Source organism: Diplotaxodon limnothrissa, linkage group LG3 (assembly GCF_057381915.1).
Source record: "Diplotaxodon limnothrissa isolate DT_005_m linkage group LG3, D_limnothrissa_male_GT1.1, whole genome shotgun sequence".
NCBI classification, from domain to species: Eukaryota; Metazoa; Chordata; class Actinopteri; order Cichliformes; family Cichlidae; genus Diplotaxodon; species Diplotaxodon limnothrissa.
The window spans coordinates 44,674,961-44,698,123 of NC_140598.1; the positions used below are offsets into that span (position 1 = coordinate 44,674,961).

Here is a 23,163-nt window from a genome sequence, read left to right on the forward strand (position 1 = left end):
GCCACCTGCCAGAGAGCAGCAGGTCAGTGCATAGCTCCTCCTGATAGCCCTCAATGTATACCATCCATCCATCCATCCATCTTCATCCGCTTTGTCCGGGGCCGGGTCGCGGGGGCAGCAGCCTAAGCAAAGAGGCCCAGACCTCCCTCTCCCCAGCCACCTCCTCCAGCTTGTCCGGGGGAATACCAAGGCGTTCCCAGGCCAGCCGAGAGATATAATCTCTCCAGCGTGTCCTGGGTCTGCCCCGGGGCCTCCTCCCGGTGGGACATGCCTGGAACACCTCACCCAGGAGGCGCCCAGGGGGCATCCTTGTCAGATGCCTGAACCACCTCAGCTGGCTCCTTTCGATGTGGAGCAGCAGCTGCTCTACTCTGAGCCCCTCCCGGATGGCCGAACTTCTCACCCTATCTCTAAGGGAGAGGCCAGCCACCCTTCGGAGGAAGCTCATTTCTGCCGCTTGTATCCGCGATCTCGTTCTTTCGGTCACTACCCACAGCTCGTGGCCATAGGTGAGGGTAGGGACGTAGATCGACCGGTAAATTGAGAGCTTCGCTTTTATACTCAGCTCCCTCTTCACCACGACGGACCGGTGCAGCGTCCGCATTACTGCAGCTGCAGCCCCAATCCGTCTGTCGATCTCCGGCTCCCTTCTCCCATCACTCGCGAACAAGACCCCGAGATACTTGAACTCCTCCACTTGTGGCAGGAACTCATCCCCGACCCGGAGTGGGCACTCCACCCTTTTCCGGCTGAGAACCATGGCCTCAGATTTGGAGGTGCTGATCCTCATTCCCGCTGCTTCACACTCGGCTGCGAACCGTTCCAGTGCGAGCTGGAGGCCTTCACCCGATGAAGCCAACAGAACCACATCATCTGCAAAAATCAGAGATGAGATTCTGAGGCCACCAAAGCGAAAGCCCTCCGCCACTTGGCTGCGCCTAGAAATCCTGTCCATAAAAATTATGAACAGAACCGGAGACAAAGGGCAGCCCTGGCGAAGCCCATCACCCACCGGGAACGAGTCCGACTTATTGCCGGCAATGCGAACCAAGCTCTTGCAACGGTTGTATAGGGATCGAATGGCCTGTAGCAATGGGCCAGACACCCCATATTCCCGCAACACCTCCCACAGGACACCCCGAGGGACACGGTCGAATGCCTTCTCCAAGTCCACAAAACACATGTAGACTGGTTGGGCAAACTCCCATGCACCCTCAAGTATCCTGGAGAGGATAAAGAGCCGGTCCAGTGTTCCGCGACCAGGACGAAAACCGCATTGTTCCTCCTGTATCCGAGGTTCGACTAACGGACGAACTCTCCTTTCCAGCACCCTGGCATAGACTTTCCCAGGGAGGCTGAGGAGTGTGATCCCCCTGTAGTTGGAACACACCCTCCGGTCCCCTTTCTTAAAGATGGGGACCACCACCCCGGTCTGCCAGTCCACAGGTACTGCCCCTGATCTCCACGCAACATTGCAGAGGCGTGTCAACCAGGACAGCCCTACAACGTCCAGAGCCTTCAGGAACTCGGGGCGGACCTCATCAACACCAGGGGCTCTGCCACCAAGGAGTTGTTTAACTGCCTCAGTGACCTCGCCCCCGGAAATTGGCGGGTCATTCCCCTCATCCCCAGACTCTGCTTCCTCCTCGGAAGACGTGTCAGTGGGATTAAGGAGGTCCTCGAAGTATTCCTTCCACCGCCTGACAATTTTCTCAGTCGACGTCAGCAGCGCTCCGCCAGCACTATACACAGTGCAGGTAGAGCACCGCTTTCCCCTCCTGAGACGTCTGACGGTTTGCCAGAATCTCTTCGAGGCAGCCCGAAAGTCTTTTTCCATGGCCTCTCCGAACTCCTCCCACACCCGAGTTTTTGCTTCAGCCACTGCCCGAGCCGCATTCCGCTTGGCCTGTCGATATCTGTCGGCTGCCTCCGGAGTCCCACAGGCTAACCAAGCCCGATAGGACTCCTTCTTCAGCCTGGTGGCTCCCTTCACCTCTGGTGTCCACCATTTGGTTCGGGGATTACCACCACGGCAGGCACCCACCACCTTGCGGCCGCAGCTCAATGCAGCAGCTTCGGCAATGGAGACTCTGAACATGGTCCATTCGGACTCAATGTCCCCAGTCTCCCTCGGAATGCTGTCGAAGCTCTGCCGGAGGTGTGCGTTGAAGATCTCGCGGACTGGGGCCTCTGCTAGACATTCCCAGCACACCCTCACTACGCGTTTAGGTGCACCAGGTCTGTCCAGCGTCCTCCCCCGCCACCTGATCCAACTCACCACCAGGTGGTGATCAGTTGACAGCTCAGCCCCTCTCTTTACCCGAGTGTCCAGAACATATGGTCACAGGTCTGCTGATACGATTACAAAATCGATCATCGACCGACGGCCTAGAGCGTCCTGGTGCCACGTGCACTTATGGACACTCTTATGTTCGAACAGGGTGTTCGTTATGGCCAAACTGTGGTTAGCACAGAAGTCCAATAACAGAGCACCGCTCGGGTTCAGATCAGGGAGGCCGTTCCTCCCAATCACGCCCCTCCAGGTCTCGCTGTCGTTACCCACGTGAGCATTGAAGTCTCCCAGCAGGACAACAGAGTCTCCAGGTGGAGCACCCTCCAGCACCCCCCCCCCCCCCCCCAGGGACTCTAAGAAGGCTGGGTACTCTGAACTGCCACTCGGCGCATAAGCGCAGATGACAGTCAGGACCCGTTCCCCGACCCTAAGGCGCAGGGAACAAACCCTCTCGTCCACCGGGAAAAACCCCAACGTACCGGCAGCAAGCCGAGGGGATATTAGGATACCCACCCCAGCCCGCCGCCTCTCATCAGGGGCAACTCCAGACTGAGACAGAGTCCAGCCCCTCTCCAGGAGACTGGTTCCAGAGCCCAAGCCATGTGTAGAGGTGAGCCCGACTATATCTAGCCGGTACCTCTCAACCTCACGCACTAACTCAGGCTCCTTCCCCACCAGAGAGGTGACATTCCATGTCCCTATTGCCAGTCTTGGCAGCCGGGGGTCAGTCCGCCAGGGCCTCCGCTCCTGGCCGCCACCCGGCACACAATGCACCCGACCCCTATGGCGCCTCCTGCGGGTGGTGGGCCTGCGGGAGGATGGGCCCATGTCTCCTCTTCGGGCTGTGGCCGGACTAAGGCCCGGCCACCAGACGCTCGCCCTCGGGCACCCTCCCCGGGCCTGGCTCCAGGGCGGGGCCCCGGTAACCCTATCCCGGGCAGGGTAAACTGTTCCCTCGGTGTCCTTTTCATAAGGGTCTTATGAATGTATACGTGTATTTAAAATTGAGAGGTGGGCAACGACGCAAGGGGTGAGGTTGTACAGGGGTGATGGTGTTCTGGATGCCGTGTAGCGTGCCCACCCCCAACGTCCTATATGTATGTGTAATGAGAGTGTGAGTAATGTGAATGTCTAAGTTGTGAGATAAAATTGAGGCGCAGGCAGTCAGAAGGGGACAGAGGGGGGGATGCCTCCCCTCCACCCTGGTGACACACCTTTACCCCAAGGCCCTGCGTGTGTGGGTGATTGTGGTGGAGCAGGAAGAGGGAGGCAGCTGGAGATGGGGAGGGAAGGAAGGGAGGGGCAAGCTCCCCCGCTGACCCCAGTAGGCACCCCCATACTCTGCAACCCACCAGGGCAAAGGGGCCCCGGCCCATCCGGACCAGGGCCCAGTTCAGCAGTGCCACCTGGCCCCACAGAGCCCGGGACAGCCCACCCGACCCCACCACAGAGAAAACTGCACCCACCCCACCATCCACTCATCTTCCAGACTACACAAGACAATAGACAATCTTCCTCCACCTCTGCTATATCTCCCCCACCTGCAGAGTGAGTTCCTGGAGAGAGGAGACCTATATGTCATTATATTATAGGTTTAACACAGAATGTAAAAACATGAGAAGCCGCGTAGGTATAGAATGCCTTAGGACAGTGAAAACACCAAAACATAATAAAACAAAGCAGAACAAAACTGTGCTAACCACTATGCTACCATAGTTATTTGACTTTCTTTTATTAAATCTAAGAGTGGCCTTACACTTGAAAGAGAAAACAACAACAACATTTAAGCTCAGTTTTTAAAACCTTAGGATGTAGCTACAGCCCAGCCCATGCAGCAGTATATGAATGACTAGCCTCGTATTGTGGATGGATTATCTCAGTTGTTCTCCTGGCTGAAGTTTGGTCCTTTTACAGCATCTTGCCATGCGATTACATTTGTTCCTGACCACCGAGAACACTCACGTTAACTTTTATCAAGTGGGAAAAAAGTTAGCTTGTTTATATTATGCTAACATAGCTGTGTCGCTAGCGGTCAAGTAGCACATCATTATATACCAGCTAGCCAAACTTCAGTAACTTCAGTCACTGCTGTTTAGTTTTCTGTCTTCATTTATGTTGGAAGTGATAGAAGAGCTGTACGTTTTAATTTGTTTCCAAAACCCCGCAGTCAGGACATGCTATATTGTATTTAGATAGAAGCTAGCGAGCTAACTCCCTGCTAACTTCTAACTCCGTTAAATGTCATAAATTCCGTTTTCATCAAAGCCTGGATGTTAAACTCAATTGTTACACCTGATAGAGCAGAACGCTGATCATTTTATTAAAGATGAAAGACTTTAGACAGTTTTTCAATTCTCAGTAATGCCATAGTGATCGTTTGATATATGGACCTGCAGCAGAGTTTAGGGCCAGACACGGCTAGTGCCGTCAGACTTAAAGACCGGATAGCATCAAACAGGTCACTGTGGGATTACTTACTTATAAATTAAGGTTAAATTTTAAAAAAGCAAAATATTTCTAGTAATCTCCCTTGGATGATGTGCTTGACCCATGTGTTGTCAGTTACTTCTGTGTCTTTATGATTTCATTAAAAATATATCTTTGAGAGAAAGAAAAATAAAACTGTGACTTCAAATCTGAATCTAAACATTTAGTTTGCAATTTAAAAAGAAAAATTCACAGTAGCAGCTCCAAGCTCCTCATTTTAACATAAAATAAATCTTCATGCATCATTAATTTATTTTTTTTATTTGCTTTTAAAGTTTTCCCTCTTTTTTTGATAAGCTGTGGATGTTGCCAATGTGTGACTTATAGTTTGGATCTGATCTTATATCATCTATGTGTCATGGTCCGCAGGGCAGACCTTGTGTGAGAGAGTGAGGTGGACCCAGGTGCAGACACAGATGAGGAGACGGAACAGAATCTCAAACGAAACACGAGGCTTTATTATGGCAGATATAATGACATGACAAAAATAGCTGGGATGGAGGCTAAACTTAACCAGAACCTAAACTGGAGAACAGTATGACTTAACTATGGAAACTAGGGAGAGTATGGCTATGAGCACTATGAACAAGATTCAGTGCAGGTGCATAAAAGAACTATGTGTAGCCAAGTGAACTAATACTACGCATGGAAAGGGTTTAAAAAGAGGGGATTGTGTTTTTGACTGATTGCCTGTCTACCAGAGGTCTGTTGTAGACAGTGGCGGTCCTAGCCTGTTTGGCACCCTGGGCGAACACTCCCTCTGGCGCCCCCCCGCCACCCAACCCCCAACCCACCCACCCACACACACATAAAACATATTATGGATTGTACATTAACATAAAACTTGTTGGAACCATACTTAATTTCACCAGAGAAACACACATACGTGAAGAGAGAGAGAGAGAGTATGCATAGTATGCAAACGGCTACCAAACAGCCATCATAATTCGGCATACAATGAGAACAGGACAAATAAAGAATTGACAATGACTAATTAATATTCTTTATATTTATAATCACCTCTGTTAATCCTTGATATTTATAATTGAGTGATCTATATAAATTAGTGCTATTTCTTAAATGTGTAAAATCTGTAACATAATGTATTGTTTGGAGTTTAGTGTGTTACTGTTACTGTTCATATTTTTACCATTTCTTCTTGGAGCAACTGTAACCCACATTATTTCCTTAGGGATTAACCCTTTAAAGCCGGTCGGAGCGGACACGCTCCATTTTGCGTAACAATTTTTAAATCCTGGTAGCTCTGCAACCACGTAGCGCAATAGTTTTTTTTTGCATATGAAACCGGAGGAGTTGTACTTACATCTTATGCCATCAGCTTGTCCTAGGTCACAGTTTCCTTCCACATATAGCTTTGCAAAAACTGCATAAAAAGCAACAAAAACATAATATTCCAGAAACACGCTTTGCCGATCCGATCAGCTGTTCATAACACTTCCTACGTCCATCAGCGTGAACTATCACATGTCCGGCATGACCTGCCCGAAACCGGAAGTGACGTCATTTTGCGGAAATGTAGTTTTTTACCATTGTGGCCTTATGAGCCTATACTTGTGTTTTTAAAAGTTATGTTTGACTTTATGACTTTCTGTGTCGTTTCTGGGATGCTGAGGACTCATATTGCACTGCTGGAAATAGTTTATTTTGATGCATATGCTACTTTTTTGCAAATTTGCACTATAATATATTTTTTTGTTTTTCCTGCAATATATGAAAATTGGTGTATTTCAAAAATAAAACTATGAAGACACTTAAAATAAATTTCCTTTGTTGGGAAACTAGTTTGTGCAACTTTTTTGTATTTACAGTTTTGAGGGATAAGCCTCTTGAATTTCTCTAACTAGAAATATATGTTAAAAAATCAAAAACGATTTTAAATTTTTTTGTAGTTTATTGCACTTTTTTGCAATTTATGTAATTACTATACACTTAATGCAGACATATTATTAAAATTTGGGCTATAATGGTTGTATTGATGTATAGCAACTTGAAATGCTCCAAAAAATGGCTCCACAGCATGTAAAAATATAATATAAGCTCTGGCGGACTTGGTTCTATGGTAGGTCTTAAAGGGTTAATAAAGTATTTTGATTCTGATTGTTTCAGGATGACCTGCTATTACCCAACGACACATCTTCTTACCTGTATCTTTTGCTCGCTTCTCCTCCTCTTCTTTTATCTTTTTTCTAAACTGAGGACCTTATGGCTTTGAACTTTTTTTGTTCATCTTCCATTGGTTTTAATTTTGCACTCCAGTATGAACACCCATCCCCCAACCCGAGGATTACCACAACATAACCTAATAGACCTACACCTTAGTTCACAGATTCGCTTTGTCTAGGGTTTATTTCAGGGATTTCGCACAACCCAGGATTCAAATCATGAATACATAATGGGCTTGGATTTACAACATTATGAATGAAATGTGCTCTACTTGAAAGAAGCAAGCCCCCCTCCCCTTTCGACGGGTTGTGTGTGAGACTTTAAATCATCAAACTTTAAATTATAAATTTACTAGTCCTAAAGTGTATATTTATTTTCTTACTCTTCTTATATTTATTGTTCGTTTACTTGCACTGCTGTAACTGGAGCCACGTCGTCTCGTCTCTCTCTATACTGGACTGTATGTAGCGGAGATGACAATAAAGTTTACTTTGACTTCAGCAGCAAGCAGGCGCACCGAGGGTTCTCGCGCTCACTTTTTGAAAAAACATCGGTGCAAATAAGTCTGTATTATAATGTCTGGTGTTTTCATGTTTGTTGGTTTGTTTTAATTTTGTTTTATTTTGCGAGCTGGTTATTAGATGCTGCTCCAGCCAGCCAGAGAATCCCCCGCTGCCCCGTCCTCTCCTCCCTGTGTCGCAAACAGCAGGCGCACCTCGCAAACGGAGGGCGCCCTTACTCCCAGCAAATGGGCGATAGAAAACCAATCGGTGCCTACGACGATTTTGCCATTCCTAATATGGTAGCAAATTCTCAGATGGGATTTTTCTGTTGCCACAGCTTGAAGCTTAAACTTTAAGCGCACATTAAGGGCCTGTGAGACTGATTCAGTAACTAACCCATGTCTTTGTGCTACATGCAACTCTGCCATTCAAAGACACTTTGTATATAGTTTGTATATTATGTAATATTCAATCAAATTTGCATTTCAAATTTAGTCTTTTTCAAAGAAGAGGTTTTTATTCAGTGTTTTCATTTAAAAAAAAGTCTTATTTTATGCATTTACTACTAATAAGGAGAACACATGAGCTTTAAAGCTTGGACAAGTTTGAAACCTTTTGCCCTCCACCATGGCAAAATGACTAAAAATTAAAATGGGTATCACTTTATCCAAATCTTAATTTTATAAATCCTGCACTCAGCTTTGCAGTCTCCGGTATTACTGAAATGCTCATTTTACGTTTTCTCTGGATGACACCAGCATCCTGACCATGTCCACAGCTGTGTGATCCAAATCCCCTGTGCTGACACTCAGTTAGAGAACTTTCATTTCCTGAACAGGTCACATTATCAAGCCAGATCTGTCCAGTTCCTGGACCAAAGTGAGCTGATTGAGGAACTTCCAGTGCCGACCCACAGTTTAACTGTCTGCAAACCACCTCAGCATCATTTATGTCCCAGCCATCATCACAGATTGTTCCCCAGATGTTATCGTGATAAATTTCAGCTGTGCATGAGCATCACGTCAATCCAGACCCAGCTTATCGGATGTTGGGCTCACCTTAAATCAAACCATAAAGACCCTGTTAGGACTGGGGCATGCTGGTGTGTTTCACTTTTAGCTTTCAGATGGATATGTGGATGAATCCTGTGGAACTGCCCATTAGTAATGTGGCATTTTCTCAGGCTTACTATGCACACCTGGACTCTATTATCAAGACTGTGTATTTAAGGATTAGCAGTGTTGTGTTTCTCTTCCAGACTCCCCTATTAATTATGGTGGTAAATCAGCTCCCTAGGTTATAGCTTATATTTCTTGATGCCTTGTTTTGTAAAACTTCTGTCTTATTTGAGTGGTTTGACTGGTATACCCATCACCCAGTTTAATATGCATACCATGGATCCATGGTTTCATGTTGTTTACTCCAAATTCTGACCCTACAATCTGAGCGTGTTAATGTTTCCTCAATCAGAGCCCCCACTATAACAAGGTTGACTGAGGGTTGTGGGACATGAAAAAAATAACAAAAAAATCTTCTGGAGGTTTTATAATATATCGGTAAAAATACAGTCTTTACATTATTCTCACCAGTAGAATGAGTATGGAAGTTTTTGCCCTGGCCTCTGTCTGTCATGGTACATTTTAGTGTACATTTTTTTGTTGCATAGTGTTCCAAGTGCTTGGAGTTGCCAAGTGCTCAGTGCAAAATAAATAAAACTAAATCCAACTGAATTGAACTGCAGTGAGCTGACTCTTCCAGCCTTATGTCAGACTCATTAACTAGAATAGAATAGAATAGAATAGAATAGAATACCTTTATTGTCACTATACAGTTGTACAATGAGATAGAGAGCATCTCCTACTCAGTGTAAACATGCTGGGGGGGTACAGTTCTGCAGCGCTATATACATATGGACAGTATTAACATAGGGAAAAGGATATATACATATATATGTATATAAAATGTACAAATATGCAAGCCGTTTTTTGAAAAAAAAGTAATATGTAATAACTAGTGTTGTGTATATAACAGTTGAGTTATTGCACATAGAATTGGTATTGCACAGTGGTGGTCCATAGAGGAAGTGGGAAGAAAAAAATTGGGGGGGGGGGAGGGCTGTGTTATCGGTGCATGTGTGAGTTCAGGGTGGTTATTGCTTTGGGTAAGAAACTGTTTTTGAGTCTGTGGGTTTTTGTGCTGATGCACCTGTAGCGCTTCTGAAGCAGGCTGAACATGTTGAAGCCAGGGTGGGAGCTGTCCTTGATAATGTTTGCTGCTCTGCTGAGGCAGCGGGAGGAATACATATACATCAGGGAGGGGAGAGGGCAGCCGTTGATCTTTTGTGCTGTCTTGACCACACTCTGAAGCCTCACTCTATCCACCTTGGTGCAGCTGCCGTACCATACCGTGATGCAGTAGGTTAGCAGGCTCTCAATGGACGAGCGGTAGAAGGTCAGCAGCAGGTTGGAGTTCAGCTTGTACTTCCTGAGGACTCTCAGGAAGTGCAGCCGCTGTTGGGCCTTCTTGACGACCGCTGAGATATTGTCTGTCCAGGAGATGTCAGCAGAGATGAGGACACCAAGGAACCGGAAAGTGTGGACCCTCTCCACACACTCCCCGTTGATGTAAAGGGGGGCCAAGTCAGTGCTGTGTCTCCTGAAGTCAACAATGAGCTCTTTGGTTTTCTTAGTGTTCAGTGCCAGGTTGTTTTCTGAACACCATGCTGCCAGCTTCAGGACTTCCTCTCTGTAGTCTGCCTCGTCTCCCTTTGAGATGAGTCCGACTACCATGGTGTCATCAGCAAACTTGATGATGAGAGTGTTGTTGTGGGTCGAACTGCAGTCGTGGGTGCAGAGAGAATACAGGAGGGGGCTCAGCACACAGCCCTGTGGGGAGCCGGTGCTCAGTGTGCGAGTGGAGGAGAGATGAGGGCCAAGTCTTACAGTCTGGGGCCAGTTTGTGAGGAAGTCCTTTATCCAGGCACATGTGAGAGGAGGGAGGCCAAGAGTGACCAGTTTGGTGATGAGGATGTCCAGGATGATTGTATTAAAGGCTGAGCTGTAGTCCGCGAAGAGCATTCGGACGTAGCTTTGCCGCTGCTCTAGGTGACTCAGCACAGCGTGGAGGGCTGTGGCGATGGCGTCTTCTGAGGATCTGTTTGCACGGTATGCAAACTGGTGGGGGTCGAATTCTGGGGGGAGGTAATCCTTGATGTGTTGAAGGACTAGTCTCTCAAAGCATTTCATGATTACCGGTGTGAGGGCCACAGGGCGGTAATCATTCAGGCTGGAGATGGGAGACTTCTTCAGCACTGGGATGATTGTGGCTGATTTTAGACAGGAAGGGATGGCTGCCTGATCCAGTGAGAGGTTGAAGAGTCTGGTGAAGATGAGGGTGAGGTGGTGTGCGCATGCTCTTAGTACCTTGCCAGGTACACTCTGGACCAGCCGCCTTCATGTGGTTCACTGCTAGGAGCACACGTCTGACATCGTGCTCCGTTACAGTGAGTGGAGCGGTGCAGGAACCAGGTGAGGGTGAGGATGAGGATGGGAGCAGGGCTGAGGCAGATGAGTGCTGCTGTTGTGGTGTTTCAAAGCGGGCGAAGAAGCTGTTTATTTCCTCTGCCAGCTGCCCACTTGGGTTTTCTGTTTTCGCAGTGCTGCCTCTGTGGTTGATGATGTCTTGTATTCCCTGCCACACCTCCTGTGTGTTGTTGCTGGACAGGTGGGACTCGATGTTTCTTTTGTGGTCTGACTTGGCTTTTTTAATCCCCCTTTTCAGGTCAGCTCGAGCAGCCCTGTACAGAGCTCTGTCACCTGACCTGAAGGCGGCATCGCAGGCTTTGAGGAGTAAGCGGACCTCGCTGGTCATCCAGGGTTTTTGGTTTGGGAAAACCCGAATGCTTTTGTCCACAGTCACATTTGCAGTACAGTGTTCAAATATGTCCCAGTCGGTCTCTGTGAAGCAGTCCTGTAGTTTGGAGAGAGCATTTTCCGGCCAGGTTGTAACAGTCTTTGTGGTGGGCCTGGCACTGCACCTGAGGGGGGTGTAGGCTGGGGAGAGCAGGAGGGAGAGATGGTCGGACTGACCGAGGTGGGGGAGGGGTATGGCTCTATATGCATGCTTGATGTTGGAGTAAACATGATCTAGAGTGTTTTCTCCTCTGGTGGGACATTTGACATGCTGATAGAACTTTGGGAGTACAGTCTTTATGTTGGCCTTATTAAAGTCACCTGCAATTATGTGAACACCGTCCGGGTGGGCCCGCTGCTGTTCGTTAATGGTGTTCAGCAGGATAGAGAGCGCCGTGTTTACGTTGGCATTGGGTGGAATGTACACAGCCGTGATGATCACTACTGCTAGCTCTCTCGGTAGAAAAAAAGGCCGGCATCTTACTGACATGTACTCGAGGTTCGGGGAGCAGTGACTGTTTATAATTGTCCCGTTGTTGCACCAGCTTTCATGCATGTAAATACAGAGCCCTCCCCCCCTGCTCCTACCGGAGTCCTGACGTAGTCTGTTACTCCAGGGTATCATAGTTGAGGGGTCGGCAACCCTGGGCACGCGTGCCACAGCTGGCAGGCGAAGGGTTAACTGATGGCACGACCATAACTGGACTGGCCATCGGGCGTACGGGCCATTTGCCCGGTGGCCCGATGGTGATTTTTCATTTTTATGGGCCGATGTTTTGTTGTTTTCTTGTTGTTTTTGTTGCTGTTGTTGTTGTTTTTTTGTGACGGTGTAAACAATGAAAGGTGGTGGATTGGCCAGATGCTGGCCAATGTGTAAAGATAACTCAGTTGTTTGGTGGTGGTTATGGCAGAGCTGCCACAGAGGCCAGCAGGTGGATGAGGGAAATCGGAGGCAGGACGAGGAGAGACCCGAAGTGGCCGCCAGTCCGAGTGTCAGGTGAACTGAACTTCAGGTAAGAAGTTATGACCTGCAGTCTATCTGGGTCAGATATAAACCAAGTTTAGGTGGAGTTTATTTTGTGCTAACTTTTTACCATCAGTTACAATAACTCGTACTGCGTGCTAGCTAGCATGACGGATTTTCTATACAGCTGGGTGGGTGCTATGATGTTACTGATAGTGAACTTTAGTTAGTAGAGTTGCCAACCGTCCCGTAAAAAACAGAATCGTCCTGCATTCAGAGAAAATATTACGCATTTCATATTGAGCTGAAAAGGAACACAGTTTGTCCCGGACTTCAGCTACAATGAAAAAGACACACAGCTGGAGTTATTCTGCGTCTTTACGCTGCACAGCTGCCTCTTCTTCTCTCATTCTCTCCCCCTCCTTCTCCTGTTGCTACTTCAACCATGAAACTGATCAATGATCAGCTGATCGGCTTTTCTCTCTTGTTTATTTATCGCCCACTTTGTGCCAGAAAGAAGAAACCAGCGGATGTCGCGGTAAACAACAGCAGCACGTTTAAGCTTGATCAGCTGTTGTTAGAATGTATTTAATATTAATTTCTAGTATCAGCTGATGTTTGCTGGAGCCACAGCTGTAAAAGCTGCTGGTCATGATGTCGGTTTGGTTATCTGGTGAGAGGGAAACATGAAGATGAAACCAGGAGATGTCCTTACTGGATCATCAGAGCTGAAAAGGTGATGGAGAAACAGGTTTACCTTTTAGTTAACATGAATGGGTTGAAGTTATGAACTGTTTCTGAGAGACAAATAACACCAGGATCCTTTTTTACGTACACATTAAGATGTGTATCTCTGTATTAACAAACATGCAATATTGGCCCAGTTTATTTTTCTTATTATTGTTGTGATGAGACCATAAATAGCATTTGCATTTTCTGTTGTACAGTTCATTTGCTGTTATGGAGTTAGTTTTATGGATAAAAGTTTCTTTTTTTGTTTCAAAATAGCTGATAACTATTCGCTGATAGCTGCCAACATCTGCAAACAAATATAATTCTGTCACGGTTCGCGAGGCAAACCGTGTGATGTTGTTAAAGGACCCAAGACGCGGCACCACTGAGGTGAGGAAGCTTTATTGACGGTGAGGTAATAAACAACGAAAAGGGCGGCGAGAAACAGAATTGAAAACACTCTAAACTGGGAAAACTAAAACTTAAACAACAAAACCTGCACATGAGTGAGGGTACCTTGCAGGGAGAACAACGCGGGGAGAATGCACAGGAAGACGGAGGAAGATACACAGATAAACCAGCAACGAGGACGAGGTAACACACACTATAAATACACACACCAAGAATCAGGGGATGGGAAACAGGAGGGGAACACACCTGGGAGACATCAAAGCTGACGAGGCAGGGAAAACGTAAAGAGAACACACTGACATCAAATAGGGACCTTCAAAGTAAAACAGGAAACACACAGACACGCAAATACACCGACTCAGAGACTTAGATTAAACACAGAGACCTGACTACACAAGAGGGGATACACAGGCAGGGGTGACACCAAACAGAGAGAGCATAAAGTAAACCCTGGGAAACCAAAACACAACAGTCATAATACATAACAATGTCAAAAGTAAAAGTACAAAAACCAAAAACACTGGGTCACCAACCCAGGACTCTGACAAATTCTATATAGTTGTTCTATATAGTGTGTAACTGTTAATATAGAGTGTTATTAAATTTATTGCTAATGCAATCATATGGCACATTGACTTCTGAGGAAATTTTAGATGGCACTCATCAGAAAGGTTGCCGACCCCTGATGTAGTTCGACAGAATATTGAGTTTGCAAACATACTAAGAACTCTAAAAAGTTTATAATAGATAAGCTACTACCAACATTCAAACAATATGTGGACTGTCCCACCAGGGGAGAGAAAACTTTAGACTTACTGTATGCTAACGTCAAGGATGCATACAGCTCCTCCTCCCTCCCCCCACTTGGTAGGTCAGATCATAACCTGATTCACCTCACCCCCCGCTATGTGCCAATTGTGAGGAGGGAACCTGTGACCACCAGGACTGTTAGGAGGTGGTCAGAGGAGGCAATAGCGGAACTACAGGGCTGTTTCGAGGTGACCGACTGGGAAACACTCTGTGAGCCTCACGCCGAGGACATCAATGGGCTTACTGAGTGTATCACAGACTACATAACTTTCTGCACCGACTCCATTGTTCCAGCTCAGACTGTTCATTGTTACCCAAATAACAAGCCGTGGGTGACTAAGGACATCAAAGCCCTCCTCAACAACAAGAAGAGGGCTTTCAGAGGGGGCAACAAAGAGGAGGTGAGGAAGGTCCAGGTGTTACTAAAGGACAAGATCAGAGAGGCTAAGGACAATTACAGGAGGAAGCTGGAGTGGAAACTCCAGCAGAACAGCATGAGAGAGGTGTGGAGGGGCATGAAGACCATCACTGGATTCAGGCCAACCAACAGCAGGGGAACTGAGGGAGGTGAGAATAGAGCCGACGAGTTGAATCTGTTTTTCAATAGATTCGACACCACAGTGTCTGCTCCCACCCCCACAACCTCACCTGCAGTCAGCCTGGAATCCAGAGCCACACCACTGTGCCAGCCTCTCTCTTCACATGTTGCCTCCTGTGAGATTCCTGACACCCCTCCCCCACCCATCACCTTCACTCAATACCAGGTTGAGATGCAAATGAGGAGACTTCACTCAGGCAAGTCTGCTGGACCAGACGGAGTGAGTCCCCTTGTCCTCAAGGCCTGTGCCCCCCAGCTGTGTGGAGTCTTTCATAAACTGTTTATGCTGAGTCTGAGTCTGCAGAGGGTCCCGGTGATGTGGAAGACATCATGCCTCGTCCCTGTACCAAAGACACCTCGTCCCAGTGGCCCCCAGGATTACAGGCCCGTGGCACTGACCTCCCACATCATGAAGACCCTGGAAAGGCTCATCCTGGACCAGCTGCGACCCATAGTAAGACCACATCTGGATCCCCTTCAGTTCGCTTATCAGCCTCGTCTCGGAACAGAGGACGCCATCATCTACCTGCTCAATCGTGTCTACACCCATCTGGACCAGCCGGCGAGCACTGTGAGGGTCATGTTTTTTGACTTTTCCAGTGCTTTCAACACCATCAGGCCGACCCTCCTGGGTGATAAGTTAGCAGCGATGCAGGTGGATGCTTCTCTGGTGTCCTGGATTGTTGATTACCTGACAGGAAGACCACAATATGTACGTCTCCCACAGTGTGTGTCTGACAAGGTGATTAGCAACACAGGGGCACCACAGGGGACTGTCCTCTCCCCCTTCCTCTTCACCCTCTACACCACAGACTTCAGCCACTGCACAGAGACCTGCCATCTTCAGAAGTTTTCTGATGACTCTGCGGTGGTTGGATGCATCAGCAGGGATGATGAGACAGAGTACCGGGCTGTGGTCGACTCCTTTGTCACGTGGTGTGAGCAGAATCATCTGCAGCTCAACGTGGCAAAGACCAAGGAACTGATCGTGGACTTCAGGAAGACCAGGAAACACTTGACCCCTGTTTCAATCCAGGGGGTCAGTGTTGACATTGTGGAGGACTATAAATACCTTGGAGTACACATTGACAATAAACTGGACTGGGCTAAAAACACCACAGCACTTTACAGGAAGGGCCAGAGTCGTCTCTATTTTTTGAGGCGACTGAGGTCCTTCAACATCTGCCAGAAAATGCTGAGGATTTTCTATGAGTCTGTGGTGGCCAGTGCGATCCTCTATGCTGTTGCATGCTGGGGGAGCAGGCTGAGGGTCGCAGATGCCAACAGACTTAATAAACTGATCCGTAAGGCCAGCAATGTTGTGGGGATGGAGCTGGACTCCCTCAAGGTGGTGTCGGAGAGGCGGATGCTGTCCAAGATAAAGACAATGTTGGATAACACCTCCCACCCACTCCATGACATGTTGGTCAGTCACAGGAGCTCGTTCAGTGAGAGACTGAGATTACCGAAAAGCACCACTGAACGACACAGGAAATCATTCCTGCCTGTGGCCATCTCCCTGTACAACGCATCCACTTAACACACTGTTTGCTGCTACAACTACACATGTTTCTTTTCCAAATATTTATTTATAAGTGACTTATGTATGTATGTATGTATATATATGTATATATTGTACTATTCTTAGTTAGCGTATTGTCTGTCTTGTCTTAATGTTGGTTTAAAATGGAGCACTGTAACAAAAAATAATTTCCCCCAGGGATCAATAAAGTATTCTGATTCTGATTCTGATTCTGATTCTACCAAATAAGGCTAATGAGTTTTGTCTATGCAATGAATAGTCACCTGGGGTTGCCACTGAAGAACACGCTGCCAGGCCGACTATTTAATGATGGGGTTCTGGCACGTGCTACAGCATCAGGCCAGAGTAGACCTGGGAACCGGCAAGGAGCAACTCCATATTCCTACAATGGCTACCTCTCTCTGACTTTTTATTGGCATTGATTTAGTTATAAAATTATAGGATCACAGCTCAGTTGAAAGCAATTAATTTTATTATACTTGGGTTCACATTTCAGCCGTACACACAGAGAGAATCAATTATTTATCAGACATTTCAAATTAAAAGCATCCCAAAGAAACAACAGATTTCAGAGCTTCACTGTCATCATGAAATGAACTTCATGATAAATATTTCACTCAGGGTTTTTTGTTTTTGTTTTAAATTTCAGATTATGTTTTCAGATTATGTTTCAATGCTTCAATAAAACAGTTAAAAAAAGAAGGAATAGTCTCAATTATATGTTATTGTACCACCAGGTGGTGCCAAAATGACGCTATAAAAGCAATCCTTTCAGTGTTTGTCAGTAGAAAATAATTGTAATTGCATGTAACTCTGCAGCAGGGCCTACAAGAAGCAATGAAAACAACCAAGGAGATTGTTGAAACTACTAAAACTGGATTAAAAATACTCCCGTGCATCATTAAAACCTGTAAGAATAGCCTGGAGAAATCATCAATTAAGAAATTTGATTTAAAAAGTCCTTGAATTGTTGTGATGAAAGATCACTTAAATGCTTGGTAAAATCAAATCATTAAATATCTCCAACAGAATTCACTCTTTATTATTATTGTTTCATTAAAGAAAGAACATTTCCACAGAAATCTGGGAATTTTTGTACTTTTCCTCAAATTACTGGAAACTGATGTCGCTGAGAGGAAGAAGCGTAGTGGAAGCGAGCAGCCACTCAACCTGCATACACAGCAGGATCAGTAATAAATAAATAAATGGAAATCTGTCCAAGCTAAAGTCGAATCACACCAAAGAATTATTGTATGTACCACAGTCTTAACACAAGAGAACGATCTTCATATAATTTAAATACAATAATGAATTAACAAAATATTAAAACTGGAAAGCTAGTCCTCAACTACTGTTACACAGATGTGTTCTTTTTATTAATAAAGATCATTTGAAAGATCCCCAATTAACATGCAGATTTACACCAAAATGGGCCTGAGTAGCATAATCTCGTAGTTAGCTTAAGCATGGCATTAGCCCAGAAGTCAGTTCTAAATATTCCCTATAGAATGGCTTGTACTTTATTCTAACTTCACCTCATGACCAATTTAGAAAAAGTCCTCTAAGGCCTGCTTCGATGTATGCAAACTACATGGAAATCCAGTTTACTTGAGCTCGATTCAAAGTAGATGCTAATTTTCAGATCTGATATTTCTCTCTGATGAGACAAACACAACTCGTCTTCCTTAGTCGTTCATCACCTTAAATAACCCTGAAAGTTTGCATTCCTTCGTGTTTATTTATGCTCTCCAACAGAAAAAGGAAATATACAAATATAACCTAAGAAATAAAGAACAAATCAATCATGTTTGGTTTCACTTTTGCAAATGATAAAAGTAATATATGATATTGAGCCTCTTTTTTGCAGAAACAAACAGTGGTAACTATGGGGGACATTTCTGATGCTTTAAGAGGTATTTCTTTTCCGGAGGTTTCCACCAGCTCACGTTTAGGTCATCAGATGTACCGCCCAGGTTATTTTTAACCTGTGTAAGAGAAACAAAAATGTAATGGTTATATCGGAATTTAAACACTCATTAGCAAATCTAATAATCCAGTTACATGGCTGGAACTCAGCGCATTCAGGCATGTAGTTCAAACCGAGTATGAGAATGAGGAAGAAAGGGGGTTTAAGTGACACTGAGCATGGCATTGTTGGTGGTGACAGACAGTCTGGTCTTAGTATTTCAGGAGCTGCTGATCTGCTGGGATTTTCCAACAATCCATAGCTAAGCTTTACAGGGAATGCTCTGAAAACGAGAAAATATCCAGTGAGCTGAAGTTCTCTGGTTGAAAATACCTTGATGTCAGGGGTCAGAGAAGAATGAAAAGACTGCCTTGTTACATCAAGTTATGCAGAAGAGCATCTCTAATAGATTAAAGCAGCAGAAGACAACACTGGGTGCCCCATCTGTTAGCTAAGAACAAGAATCCGAGGCTACAGTTCACGCAGGCTCACCAAATTAGGCCAAAAGAAGATTAGAAAAGTGTTTGATATTTCTCAGATTCTGATGCGACATTCAGAAAGTCAGAATCTGACACTTTCTGGGAACACCCTGGGCATCTTAGTACTAGGAAGCATCATTTAAATACCACATCATCCCTAAATGTTGTTCCTGACCATGCCTATCTACTGTATCCACAGTTCACTGTATGGCCTCTATAGTGACGAGATCTCAATGTATTAGGGCACCTTTTGGATGTGGTGGAACAGGAGATTTACATTATGGATGTGCAACAAATTTGAAGCAACTGTGTGATGCTGTTACGACAATATGGAGTCAAATGTCTGAGGAATGTTTACAGCAACTTGTTGAATTGAAGCCATGAAAAATAAAAACTCCTTGAAGGCAAAAATGAGTCCAACTGAGTACTGCTACACTGTATGTGATAAACTGTCCAGTGAGAATAGATGGTCGCCTTTAAATTTTGTACAAAAGAGTCTAATAAAGTTGTGTCCATTTAAAATGTATGTTGATGTTACAGTGACCTACAGAGTTGATATTCAGTCCACCTCAAAAACATCTGGCAATTGTTCTCATTACTAAAAACTTTACTTGGCATTTTATGACTCTACACAACTTACCCATTTCAAGACAGACTCCCTCACACCCGGGTCTGTCATGTCCACATCAGCACTGAGCTCCATTTGCACCAATGTCTTTTTCCGCGGAGCTGGTAAGATTATAAATTCCTCTTTAATTTTAGTTCATCATCATTTCAAATGCTAAAAGTTGTAATTATACAATTATGCAGTAATTTTTAAATGAAACTTTTTGTAATTTCTTGTTCTCTACATTTTGATAAACTACACTGTAATATAAGTGTAAAACCTCAGCAGTGCTTTCCAGTTATATCTGCCTTTAGTTTTCTTGCTCTAATCACCAGAAATCTTTTTACGTGTACAATAACAGTGAATTTTTTGGGGGGTCAATTTAAAATTAAGCTCCCAAACACCTTTTATTTTTTAATAACAGGAACTGGTCCTTCCAAATTTCTGCCACTACATTGCACTGCTGATCCCACAATGTTTACACACACTCTTTGAAAATGATTATAAATAATGATTATAAATAAACCCAATATATACGTTAATGGATAACATTTTCTTCGATTTAGGAAAACAAATTTAAAAAGTGATCAAAATTACTTATTTTGATAGTACAGGGTTAGTCATCACTGATAATGATTTTGACCTCAGGGAATTTTTAAAAGGCTATCATACAAATCACGGTTTGTGGTTTATGACAGAAGAAAGAAATGATTACCGGTGTAGCAAATAAAGGGCTGTTTTTCAGCATAGCTCCTTTGGACCATCCCAAGAGGATTGCTGCTGACCTGAAGCACACCACAATCGCTGAGTTGAGCTGACGTTATCACAGAGAGTCCCCAGGGTATGAACGAGGGTTCGCTTCCATCAGACCACCTCCAGGACATCCTTGTCAAGCCGATCCACACCTGCTGGTTTGTCACCAAGGCTTGCAGCAGGTCATTTTCCTGCTGGTTCTGCACTCGGGCCAGATCTGTGTACGTAGCCCTGCAGTAGCTCTGAGCAGAGAGCCAGTCCATGGTGTTGGTGATCAGGACAAACCTTTCAGAAACGTCAGTGGCAAGTGCTACAGAAAAAAACAGATGTTTGGGGAAAAATGCTCAGTTAGTCAGCAGAATAATTTTAATATCTCGAATTACATAATGATTATGATCCCGGGGTGCACAATGTTAGATCAAAGGTTTCCAGAATATTATAAAACAAAGTGCAAAAAGTTGCTGTACCATAATTCATAAGCATTTTGCTTGTAATTGCTTCTAATGTGCTTGTTTGGTGTCATCATTTCTGATTTGGTTCTTTATAATTTTCTCACTTTAAGTTTTAAAAGAGTGACTCTAGTTTCAAAGCAGGGGGGGAACTGTGGTATGGACTGTGGCTCACACAAAAGGTAAACAGCAAAGAAAAGTGTTAAAAATCTTACCAGTGTAGCAGAAGAAGCTTAAAGTGGAGTTGCACGGTGTAGCATACCATCCCCCTGTTGCTGACATGCTTGCACAGGACTGAACACTGGGCTCACCACTTGCCCAGTTCCAGTATGCAGGTTCTCCTTCTTTGTAGTCATCATTTTCAGACACTGACCAGCCCCAATCTCTGTACAAACCTAAGTACACAAAGGGACCACCAGACCCCACCAGACCTGCTAAATCCTCCAAGTCCTGCTCATCAGTTATGGTTGCCAAATCAGTGTACATGTCTCTACAGTACTGCTGGGCAGTGAGCCAGTCTTTAGGGTTGTTGATAAAGTGGTACAGAGGACGTTGGTAAGAGAAGGTGAAATGGCACAGACCTGTGTGTAATGCCAAAGATTAAAAAAAAACATTTGTATCACAGCTTTTATGCCTTCTACATCTGTCCTTCAACACTTCAGTATTGATGTAGATCAATTAACTTTAAAGGCAAGAGAGAAAATGTACTCACCAGAGAATAGAAAGATGCAAAACATCTTCTTCTCCATGGTCTCTGCTTTCAGAGAGATTATTAATGTATACTCATAAAAACACAAAAAGATGGATTACATTCAAATGTCAGGCCAAGGATACACAATAATCTAAGCCCCCAATAACTCCTACCTGTGAAGGAGACAGCTCTGATGAGAAAAGCTGGATGCAGCCTTCTCTTGAATCTGCAAATTCAAAGCAGGTGTCTGCCTGGATTTCCGGATCTTGTGTCCTTGCAGGTGGATGCAAAAATCTACTTATGTTCAAGAAAAAGAGTTTTGCATGTCTGTGACCTCCAGCAAACTCGGACACGTCTCAAACATAAACTCAACTGAGGATTATATTTAACAGTAAGAATTCATAAACGAACTAATTCCACAGTTTTCATCATCTCCACTGAGAGATTTGCTGCTTAAACTGACAAGACTCTATCTCATTAAGTGTTCTTGATAATCTTTTATATTTTCCTTAAGACTGGATTACATCCATCATGTCGAGGAAGAAAGATGACTCGAAATACTGAATGCTTTCGTAAGCAGTAACTTTGCCGTAACACCTGTACAAGATAAGAAAGTTTGAATATTGTGCTTTGCATTTGTTCAACATGTGCCAAGCATAAAAGCTGATTAAGCTGCAGAGACAATAACTTATCATAGATTTTCCTATAAGCATTTTTTCATATCAGAAGCAGGAGGACATAACTCAGAAGTCCTCGCTCTCTCATAGAGGACGAATAATCCCTCCTGCAGCATTTATCCTTAGTCAGAAGGCCTCTGTGAATGCAAAGCACATGGAAACACACGTAGTCCTGCTGGGACTGATTCAAATATTTATTTAAAAAACAAATCACCACAAAAAACTGATCAAAACATAGTCACAGCCTTATTCTGGCAATTTCTCTCTCTTTTTTTTAAATTAACTAACAACAACCATAATAAATAAGCACCAGTAAACAAGTGAAGTAGGGTCAGACTCAAAGGCGTATGTCTCTCCATCACTGTACTGAATTAGTGAGCACCATTAAACATTATAACGTTAAGTACATTGTGTAACTAAAATACAATTTGTATACAAATTCAGGTGTGGCAGCAGTGCTCTGGATCTCTGCTGCATTATGAAAAGGGCAGGATATACAATAAGACATTTTTGTCAAGCATTTAAGTGCATTAAGTTTGTCGCTCATTTAACATTAAAGATGTTTTTGTGCTTTTTCACATTTTTTGCCTCAATTCTTTATTTTATTTTAACCCTGTAAAGCCTGAAACATGAAATAATTGCCAGCAAATTCTAATGTTTTGCAGCTGAAGTGTTCATTAAATTTAAAAATGAATAAATTAAATATCAAATTATATATAGGAGTTTTAATTTGTACTACATTTGGCATTTTTGTCTACAGTTTGTTTATCTTGAAAACTTAAATAAAGAGGGTTAGGGTTCAAAAATCATACTGATATCTTAAAATGGGCCAAATCTAATACATTTGACTTTACAGGGTTAGTGTTGCATGTTTCTGAGTGTAAGTCAGATGAAGTTTAAATTGATTTCTATAGTCATTCATTTTATATTTAGGATGACTTATAGTTCTTACTTAACCTCCCGAGTCCCTGCATCGTCATCTCATCTGGCATTCCTGCACCTTATACTCCAATCTGCGCATTAAAATGTTGTATGTTTCTTAAAACATTGTGTTCTAAACTACACTCATCAAACTAAAAAGAACCCAAACACTTTCTGTTCAAAG

At 44.4% G+C, this 23,163-nt stretch overlaps 1 protein-coding gene and 1 pseudogene across 1 annotated transcript; both read right to left on the minus strand.

Annotated features, from left to right (window-relative positions):
- The window catches only part of LOC146636048 (scavenger receptor cysteine-rich type 1 protein M160-like), a 61,045-nt pseudogene extending 49,177 nt beyond the window's left edge, over positions 1-11,868 (minus strand).
- Positions 11,869-18,319: 6,451 nt separating this feature from the next.
- On the minus strand, positions 18,320-21,439 carry LOC146636049 (C-type mannose receptor 2-like). The gene is made up of 5 exons (XM_085350682.1): positions 21,403-21,439; positions 20,906-21,271; positions 20,204-20,551; positions 19,522-19,610; positions 18,320-18,421 (listed from the first exon to the last, which is right to left on the minus strand). The coding sequence occupies exons 1-5, from the start codon at positions 21,437-21,439 to the stop codon at positions 18,320-18,322; spliced, it is 942 nt and encodes a 313-aa protein (XP_085206808.1).
- Positions 21,440-23,163: the final 1,724 nt, after the last annotated feature.

Coding starts and splice junctions, on each gene's coding strand:
- LOC146636049 (XM_085350682.1), bottom strand. CDS start 21,439: ATGGAGAAGAAGATGTTTTGCATCTTTCTATTCTCTG. Junction 19,611..20,203: donor GCCCTTTATTTGCTACACCG/GTAATCATTTCT, acceptor TAATCTTACCAG/CTCCGCGGAAAAAGACATTG. Junction 18,422..19,521: donor GGGAGTCTGTCTTGAAATGG/GTAAGTTGTGTA, acceptor TCTCTTACACAG/GTTAAAAATAACCTGGGCGG.